This window comes from Scomber japonicus, chromosome 1 (assembly GCF_027409825.1).
Source record: "Scomber japonicus isolate fScoJap1 chromosome 1, fScoJap1.pri, whole genome shotgun sequence".
NCBI classification, from domain to species: Eukaryota; Metazoa; Chordata; class Actinopteri; order Scombriformes; family Scombridae; genus Scomber; species Scomber japonicus.
The window spans coordinates 23,125,581-23,135,583 of NC_070578.1; the positions used below are offsets into that span (position 1 = coordinate 23,125,581).

A 10,003-nucleotide genomic window follows, 5' to 3' on the forward strand; every position below is an offset into this window, starting at 1 on the left:
ATGACATAAGCAGATGTTAGTGGACTAGACATGAACATGGTCTCTCAGCGGACCGGCAGGGACACAGTGGAGAAGGAGGCGCCTCACATACGTCTGGAGGATGACGCTGACCTTAAGGTTCGGAGAGCTTCCATACATCAATCCACTTCAGTCCTGTGTTGTGCTTTGGGGCCACCATTGAATAAGTCACACTCACACACCGGTAACTCTATAGTACTCCATCTGCACCAGAAGAGGATCAGACTTCATGTTGCTGCTGTATGCCCCCCCCCCTGCCTCCCCCCCCTTGACTGGGGAATTTTACTGCTCCCTTTGCCAAATCCAAAGCAGCCCGTGCTCAGCCTTGCATGCACACAGATAATGATCAAGTTAATTAGACCTGAGATTGAATGAACTGCAGCAGCAACTTAATCATTTGTAACTTGATTAGAAATACTATATTTTGCAGCTCCGGAGACCTGAAAACTTTCAGTTTTTTTAGAGAGCTTGAAATTTGAATGTGCTTCAGAATTCAGGTTTTGAGCTTAGATGTAATGTTTTTGTGAAACAAAGCAGTGAAATGATCGTTGAGTCTTAAATGCAAGCTCAAGGGAAATCCTCTGTGGTCTCTGACTGACAGTGAGCAGGTGTAGATTGCAACTATATTAATGTTATTTTCTCTTCCCCGTAGGAAATATATACATTTGGAAGGAAATTGGGTCAAGGTAGCTTTGGGGTTGTTTATCAAGCCACTCACATTGAGACAAATACACAATGGGCTATCAAGGAGGTTTGCAGACCAGAGGTGAGTGCATTTTGTATCCCGCTGGGAAGACAATTTTTTATTATGAGTTTATTCTTTGGAGAGAAACAAATGGTCATAACAATGCTAAAACTCAGGTCTGATTTGACTTCCTGTTACCATCCAGGCAGGAAGTTCAAAAGTCAAGCTGCTGGAGCAGGAATTAAAGATTCTCAGACAAGTGAATCATGCTAACATAATACATCTCGAGGAGTCCTACGAGACAGCTAAGGTGAGTCTCACTGTCTTCTAAGTAGCAAACATAATCTACTATTACTGTGCTACTCTGCATAAATATCACTGATAATCACCCACAAATTGGCTCTATGGTAAGATGTATTCTCTCTACTTGTTTCTAGATGACTTATTTGGTTACTGAGCTGTGTGATGGAGGTGAACTGAAGGAGCTGCTGCTGAAGAAAATGTTCTTTACAGAAGATGAGACAAGACATATCATCCACAGCTTAGCTGACGCCATCGTCTACCTTCACAAAAGAGGTAATGACATTCTACAGATTGACATTTTGATAGGACATATTACCTTTACACCACTAGAAAACCTATTTTTATGACCCCCAGTGATTTCAGTCCTCATCTTGCTTGTGATACAGATGTGTGCCTCCTGAAATCGCTGTTGGGTGTGTTTACAGATTTAGTTACTTAAGCAACAGACAAGAAACAAGTGAAACAATGCTTTTCAGCTTGTTATTTTCCATATATTTCATATTCTCCACTTTATAACATGTAGTGTGGCACTAGTGGTATGAATGATGTTTTACTGTTTGGTATTTTATAAATTAAATGACCATTTCAGATTGTGTGTAACATGTGCTTCATTTACTTTAAGTAGTAATAACACCATGGTGCCATTAGCCCCCTTTCCACTGCAGGAACTTCGAGGTAATTTTACGGGGCCATGGCCGTCAGTGTGTGTCTCCATAGCAGGAACCTCCCCCGAAGGACAATCTCTCTGGGCTAAAACGAGTCCCTGCCTCAGGGCATGTACTCTGTTCGGTCCCAAAAAACTCCTGGGTGGGACTTACTCGGTGCTGATTGGGTATACTTAAAGTGGGATGTGGTGTCAACGGGAAGTGTCAAAATGAGCGGCATTTTTAAAACCCAGCAGAAGAAGAACAGTAGTAGAAAGCGACCACACTGCCGGAAAAAAAGTTCATAGCGTCCACCGCCATGTACACGAACACACAGACCAGTAACACGGCAACCACCTCAGTTCCTTCCATGTTTACCTCCTCGTTGTCGTTTTCTTTGTTATGCTTCTGGCGCGTCACCTCGGTGACTACACAGTCAAGAGTCCTGTTGGTCCTACTCTGCGATGGACACACTACGGCTGAGGTGACCGAGTGAGAGGATGTTCCTGTAAAGTTCCCACCTCCTAAATTTTACCAAGAACTTTCTTAGTGGAAATGGGGCTATTATTCCACTCAAACTATTGCCCTTAAGTAATAATAAACAACTGTTTGAGAACAACACAACAGTTATTTTAATTACATCTGCATGTTTTATTTGAAAATGCCACTTCCCCTTTTAATGGTGAAATCTGTGGTTAGCTGTAATTTAGGACATTGCCTAGCAATGAGGCATCATTACATGTGTCTAATGACTAATTTACAACAAGCTGGGGAGCAATCCTGATTAATAGGTGTGTTTTCAAAGAGAGAGTCCCTTGGTGCTGGTTTGTTTTACCCCTACAAAGACTAATGATACTATGATATAAAACAGTGCTGACTTTGAATTAGGTAGGCATTTGGACTTATGACCAGTCATGATGATCATGATGATCATAAAAGGTCTCTCAGCCTGATTTTGTGAAGGTTTTCTCAGATTATCACAGTTTTGCTGTCAATTATCAGCTTCACCTGAGGTATTACTCTTACAGTAGTTGTATTTGGGCTCAGTTGTGCTTTGGGCTTTAATGCTAACATATGCTACAATTAAAATATGGTACATGTAACTATTAACACTGCAGATCACATTTTAAACATGAAATGCATAATTGCAATATATTAAGGTAGTTATTAAGTGATTTAATCTAATCAGAAATTATTAAATAACCCAAAGAAATGTATAATTATTACATTAAGACAGTTATAAATATGAAATTGACAGATCTGCTGCCAGCTAGCAGTTGAAAGAAGAAATACCTCAAGATGGAAAAAAGAACATTTTCAGGTGTTTTGTGCACACAGTTGGTCTAACTTACCTTTCCCACACCATCAACACTGTTGTGTTGTATAATTGGTTGCTTCAAGCAGTGCAGTGAAAAAGACTGCCCAGGGCAATTGTATTTTCCACCTGCCATCTCTCACTGCACCAAGTTTTGTTAACAAGGCCCTTTAGCCTGGCAAACTGTAAGCAATGTAAACAGAGCACTGTGTTAGTGTGTGTGAAAAACAGTTGGTGACTGACATCATCAAGTCATGTTGCAATTAAATATGATCACAGTAAATATTTATTTTCATCAGTACTCCAACTCCAATCCCAAATCTATTTATAAATCAAATTAGAGTCTTGTTATATTGTTTATGAAAATAACCCCCCCCTCCCCACACACACATATGTATGTATATATGTGTATATATATGTATCGGCATGTAAAAGCATTTTTCACTTGTCAAGTAAATCGAGATGCTCACTGTTTGTGTTCTTTGTTGACTATATGTTGTTAAAATGGTAGGTTTAGGTAAGTCTGTCTATAATAATTCCCTGTAGGCAAATTGGTCCGCTGCTTGACCCATCTTAACTATTTAACTGGTACTATGTACCCAGAGACCAACTCTTGTTTTGAGCCCAGTGCCTCAAGGTCAAGGTCAATGAGTATTACCAACATGCTTATCTTCTGGGATCACAAGGAGAATAATAATATATCCAGATGTTTTACCTTCACATTATTTTGGTATTTCACTTAGAAAATCAGCTACACAGCAACTGTGACAACTTATATCAAACCTGTTATGTCTGTATAAAATTTTGTTTTCTCCATCTACAGACATTGTGCATCGGGATTTGAAACTTGAAAATATTCTTGTGAAAAATAATCTCGACAAGGATGGTAATGACAAGATTAATATCAAGGTAAGATGATGAAACTAATTTTGAACGTACTATTTTGAATACTTCTGGACTGAGCACAATGGGAAATCTTTTCTTGCCCACTATCTCCTCTATATTTAGTAAAGGCTTTTAAAACTACCTCATTATGACAGACTCCCCCTGGTCTTCCTTTATAGTACACCTGTACAAAGAAAAGCTCAACTGTATCTTTAAACAGCTGAGCACAGCATGTTGTGCACATTGACAACAAGCCAACTAAAGACATACGTGGTTGTGGGAGCTAAAATGAGAATAGGCCACACATACACAAATCCACATGTGCATGTTGTGAGAAAATATTGTCATGGAAGAGTATAAATTACTTTAATTTCACAGGTATTGGTCTATTCTTTCTCCTTTTTTGCTTTTGTATTCATGTGATATCCCATAGCAAATATGTGGATCTATTTTGTTCTCAAGGTATTTAATTCTGTGAAGACATCTAAATTATGTTCATTGTATTTTTTCTATTCTGTTCTCTACCTAGGTGACAGACTTTGGATTATCAGTAATGACAGGTGGTGTTGGGATGGAAAACATGATGACAGATGCTTGTGGGACTCTTATCTATATGGGTATGACATCTGCATCTACTACAGTACATTAGTAGGCTGCACAGTTGACCACAGAGGTAGAGCTTTAAGTTAGAATGAATATACATTGTTGTTTTCTACGCTGTCTTTTTGATCCTCTCAGGTGAGGGGTGCAAAAGTTGGAAAAATTCAAATCCTATTCACTGTCGCTTTTCTTAGCAGTGAGTGTTATTTTAATTTTTGAATCAAGAATATGTCAGGTATAATTTATATCCACACTTATTATATTTATATTATACTTGAATGTAGCATTTGAACAGTCATGATACTAAAGTGTAGAGTATTCAAACTACGTTGTGATGTAACTTCTTTTCAAGCTATTTCACTGATTAACAATTGGTAACAATTGGAGGTAACATGCTAGAAAATGCTGAAAAGGGTAGGACAGACTGCTAGTCAATGTTGGAGGGATATAAAAACATGTAAATAAACAATGCAGGTTTCAAATAATCACAAATTTGGTTTGTGAATGTTACATGAGTTGTTAGGCCTCAAGGATACACATAATGTGTTTAGTGAAAAACACTAAATCTCAACGTAACAGCGTCCCCTCAGGATGTCTTTAAATTAGGCTCCTCTCTTTACTTACATCACCACTGACCTTCAAAACATTTTAATTTTAATTTTGTGAAATTTGCATTGTTCCCAGCTTGTTCTTCTTCTTCTCCATTTTTAATGGTGTTAAAGCCATCTTTTACAGTTCATTACTGCCACCAGCTGTGGATATGCATTAAAACCGCCAAGTGTATCACATCACTCCTGTGCTTGTGGTACGCATATGTATCCTTGTGAATGTACTGATAAAACATGATACAAACTATATGAGATTTACCCCCGAAACATGCCCAACAAGCATTGCCTAGTTTTAACTAGTAGTCGTTTGAGGCCTTAACTTTCCATATCTCCATACTGTCCATTTGTGTGTGAATTTCAGCTCCTGAAATGATGAGCGGTCGTTGTTACAGCCAATGGTGTGACGAGTGGAGTATTGGAATCATTATGTATATATTGTAAGTACAGACACACACGCAAGCACATACATACTGCAGGATACATGTGTCTGTATGTGCTCCTGTGTTCCTGTAGGCTATCTGGGGAGCCTCCATTTATGTCCAAAACAAAGTCAACCCTACTTGAGAAGATTATGAAGAAAGAACTTAAATTTACTCAACCCATCTGGTCCGCAGTCAGTGATGCAGGTGATACTTCATCTCCATTCTTAAATAAAATAAATGTAATCCTGCAAAAAAGAAGAAATTGTTTGTGATATGGCGTGAAGGAATATATGGATGGTGCATACATTCAGATTGATCAAGCAGTTCAGATTGTTACCAACAAACTCACCGATTGGCTTGAGTTTGTCTCAACAGCAAAAAATGTATTGACTTGCCTTCTGAAGGTTGACCCTGCCTACCGCATGTCAGCTAATCAGCTACTAGAAAACCCCTGGATTACAGTAAGGCACTGTTTCTTCCAGCTGCATTCAGAAACTGAAATGGAACCAAATGGGTCACACGAGAAGCTCTTATGGAGTGCTTTGTCCAACAGGGTGACACTAATATGCCTGCTATACCATCCAATGCTCTGGAGATGATGCGGCACCACAAGGAACAGGAAGAGAGTAAGACAATGATGAAATTTCAAATAATGGTAACACTTTCTATGACGTCCACGTTTATAATGCATTATAAACAAACTTACGGTATAATGCATTATAATCTGCTAATAGCACTGTATTACTAGAGTTAGCACTCATAAGTATTTTCTAATGCTTTATAACAATAATCATACACATAAAGCATTTCATAATTAGTTAGAAGGTTAAGTATAATAATACTTAATTGTTGGTCACTCACTGACATATTTCCTAAGGATTATATTGTATTATAATTCTCATAGTTGTAATACATTATAATCATTTTATAATGCATTATAATCACTGTTATAATGCATTATAATATGATTGTAAGTTACTGTAAGGGGCCATTATGTGTTTTAAGTGAAGTAATGAAATTCCTGAGGTATAAGCAGATATATTGCATTACAAGCTGGTCAAGAGGTCATTATTTGTTTTAAGTAAAGTGAAAAAATAAAATTAAATCTATGCAAAATGTAAGATTAATTTCTTTGTTCAATGGTTTTAATTAATACTCTATTTTCACACATTTTTGAAATGATGAACAACTGAATGATGGACATTCACATTTCATTAATGTAACATTTCCCCAAAAAACTCACTCTAATTATAATACACTATGATAGTGTATTAACTATTGTTAGTTATCAGCAATTATGAAGTATTATGATAGTTGATATTACAGTTAATTAGAAATGATTTTATAATGTGTTATGATTGTTGTACATAATTATTAATATTCACAAGTACTTATTACAGTGCTATAAGTAGACATATAATATAGTATGTTTATATTACATTATAAACATGTGCATCACAGGCAGGTTTGCCAATAATATGATTAAAATCTTCCAGGTTTGATCATTTGAAGAAACAACAACGTGAAAGTGATATATACACGTTTTTGTGGTATATGATAATAGAGCAGGAATAGGAAGAGGAGGGAAAAAATGGAAAGTTTTAAACATTTTAAAAAATAGTTTATATTCTGTTTAATTCATGGTTGGTTTCATTTTAGAAAAGAGAGTTAACTGATGGTGCAAGTGTGATAAACCAAATCCACATCAGATTACTTGATGCTGATGTTATTTATTATTGTCCACAACAGTTACAAGAGCTCTGGAGGAGTTTACCTCTTCTGAAGACACCCTTGACCTGTCCCTGCTCCACAGCACAGCTTCAACAGAAACAGACAGCAGCTGCAGGAGCCAGGCTAAGCTCAGTCTTGAGAGAGACTGCAGCCTCTGCACACCGTCCTCATCCACCAAACCGGTACTGTATGTCTGTTTAGCATAGCTCCGTCACAACATTATTGACCTGACCTCCCTATGTGTTTTTCTTATTCATAAACTTTTTACAACTTGTTGAAATGTTGGCCATAATTCATAATGGTTCTGATCATTTCTTAAATACTGACTTACAGAGGTCACAAGGGTGACATTAGTGGTCAGATGATCAGGGCAGTATATAATAACCATGTCATCATATTGGCAAAAAATATTATTACACAATCTTGTATTTTACAAAACAGCTTACATTTGTGGTTTGTATATAATCTCCACAATTCCCTGCATGTGGTTTTACGTTGCAATACAGAGTTAAAACAAGTATTTTGTGTGTGATCATGCAGCCTTTTTTAAAGTTACTGTTTTTATCAGTTTCTGATCGTATTTATTATTCATGTCAATATCCAAATTAGAATCCTGACTCTCATTTTGATCAGAAGACAGGTAAAAAAACCCCTGCATTTTCTGCTCTATAGGTCAGCCTTTATCTATTATTTATGGCCATGAGGTCCAAATATAGATCTCTAATGTTTCTGTTTGGGGTTTCCTTTTATCTGGGTCTGAAGAACAAAGAGAGTGGGGGCCATCTCCAGCAGGACAAGCGCAAAAATGTCTCTGAAGTCCAGGGACCACCTCAGCCCAGCACTGCACAGGTCTGTTGAACTTTTGAACCTAAATTCATATGTAAATGTTTGTTTCTATATATATATTGGTTGTTAAAGTTACATGTTTGTTTTCATATTGCTGTGCATGCTATGTCATATTCAGTCACCACTAGATGGTGCCAGATTAACCTGTTACAGAAGATGGTAATGAAGGTGTAGCCATGCAGCTGTTTTTAAATTAATGTGATAGTTAATACTGTTATGTAAGATTAATATGAACCTTATGCCTGTAGATTCTTCCTAGTATGAAACCCACAAGACAGTCGAGTGCAAAGCAGCGCAGGCCTCAGGACAAGAGGGACGTTGGTACAGTACAGAGAGCAGCCCCTGACTTGAGTAAAGCAGATGACCAGAGACCATCTACCTCCATTAAAAGTAAGACTGGTTTCCGCAAACCACCTGCCAGCTCTAAGACCACTGTCCCTTCAGAACAAGACAAAAACCAAGTCAGATCACGTGAGAAAGTGTGAGACAGATACATATGAACAAAAGAAAGTGAGCATAAAAAAGAGAAAATGAAACTAGAGGTGGACTTTATTTGACATATCTTTTATTTAATGTTATTCTGGTAATTGTATGTCATTCTGTGGTTTAGCAGTGATGTGAATGTAACTACTCTGAATGGTCCCACCATTATGGTGAAGACCAGAGATTAAGCAGTGACAGCAGTATCAAATGAATGGGCCTTATACAGCATACAGGTTTACTGTGTGAGAGTAATAGATGAAGTCTCAGCTGTGCTGTGTGCCAAAGTAAAGGGCCCTAGTCTGAGGTGATCCTCCGGATGGGGCAAAGCTGCTGCACAAATGCTTACTGTTACATGGCCAACTGTTTGAGAATGCCAAGCAGCACAAATACAGACTCACACTTTTCTTTCGAGTGACCAGTAGAGACTGAATGAGTTTGTCACATATTACTGGTGGCATCTGAATGTTTTAATTATAACGCAGCAGACTGGAGACACTCAGGAGATTTGAGCTGAGGACAGCTCAATCCTTACTCAAACTGCTATTTAGTAATTTACTCACTTCTTAGCAGTATATCGTTAGTATAATTATTAATGCCATGTCTTTATACACACTGTGAATGTATGCCTTTTCCATACAGAAAGTAATCGTCACTTGAGAATAATTAAATCTTTTCTATTAAAAGGGAATGTTATTTATTACATGGGGAAAAATACAGGGATGTATATGAATGAGGTCTGTGTATTGTGAGAGAGTGTTTTCAATATCAAAACAGATATATATTTAAAATGAAATGTAGTAAATTCCCAAAGAATTAGTGTTTGTTATAAATGTGAAGCTGTTTTTAAAATCAGTAATATTTTCGGGGGGATAATTCAAATAGCGACACTTTATGTGTGTATGCTTTTTTGGGAGGGAGACTTAAAAACAATGTGCCAAATACCATAAGAGATTAAACTTTGTACAACAATTGTATTAAAATATGTCTTGTTATTTTAAAAGAAAAAGACAGTTTTGTTATTTTGTAATTATATGCTAAATTTCCCAGACTATTCAAAGAGCACAGGAGGTTTTGCTGTATATCATTTCACAACACTGCAGTGAGCAACGGGGATTTTCTTTTTTCTGTTCTGACCTCTCAATTCCACAACACCCTATATGCAGTGACTGCACCCACTCAGTGTCAAAACAGAAAAACTGTCACACAGGCTGGTTACGCTCCATCTGAATGCAGAGGATTGGGACCGAGGGCAGCCACGGGTCTAATCTCGTTTGGAGGCCATTGAAAGCAGTAGGAGCTACTTTGAGGGCACTGCCATTCAAGCACAGGTTTTTTCCACTGTAGAGAGAATAATCCCCGGCATAGATACAACATTAAAGTAGCCAAGCATAACACACAGAGGCTGAATTTCAAATCCACCCATTTGCATCTTGAAGTGAATGAGTGCCAACAATGGGGCCCCC

At 37.5% G+C, this 10,003-nt stretch overlaps 1 protein-coding gene across 1 annotated transcript; it reads left to right on the forward strand.

Moving 5' to 3' along the window:
* On the forward strand, nt 1-8,542 carry stk33 (serine/threonine kinase 33). The gene is given in 13 exon segments (XM_053319415.1): nt 1-117; nt 671-784; nt 909-1,013; nt 1,141-1,279; nt 3,789-3,874; nt 4,380-4,467; nt 5,420-5,495; nt 5,572-5,684; nt 5,856-5,941; nt 6,034-6,106; nt 7,230-7,393; nt 7,974-8,060; nt 8,306-8,542. Coding segments are annotated over 13 exon segments (1,485 nt in total).
* Nucleotides 8,543-10,003: the final 1,461 nt, after the last annotated feature.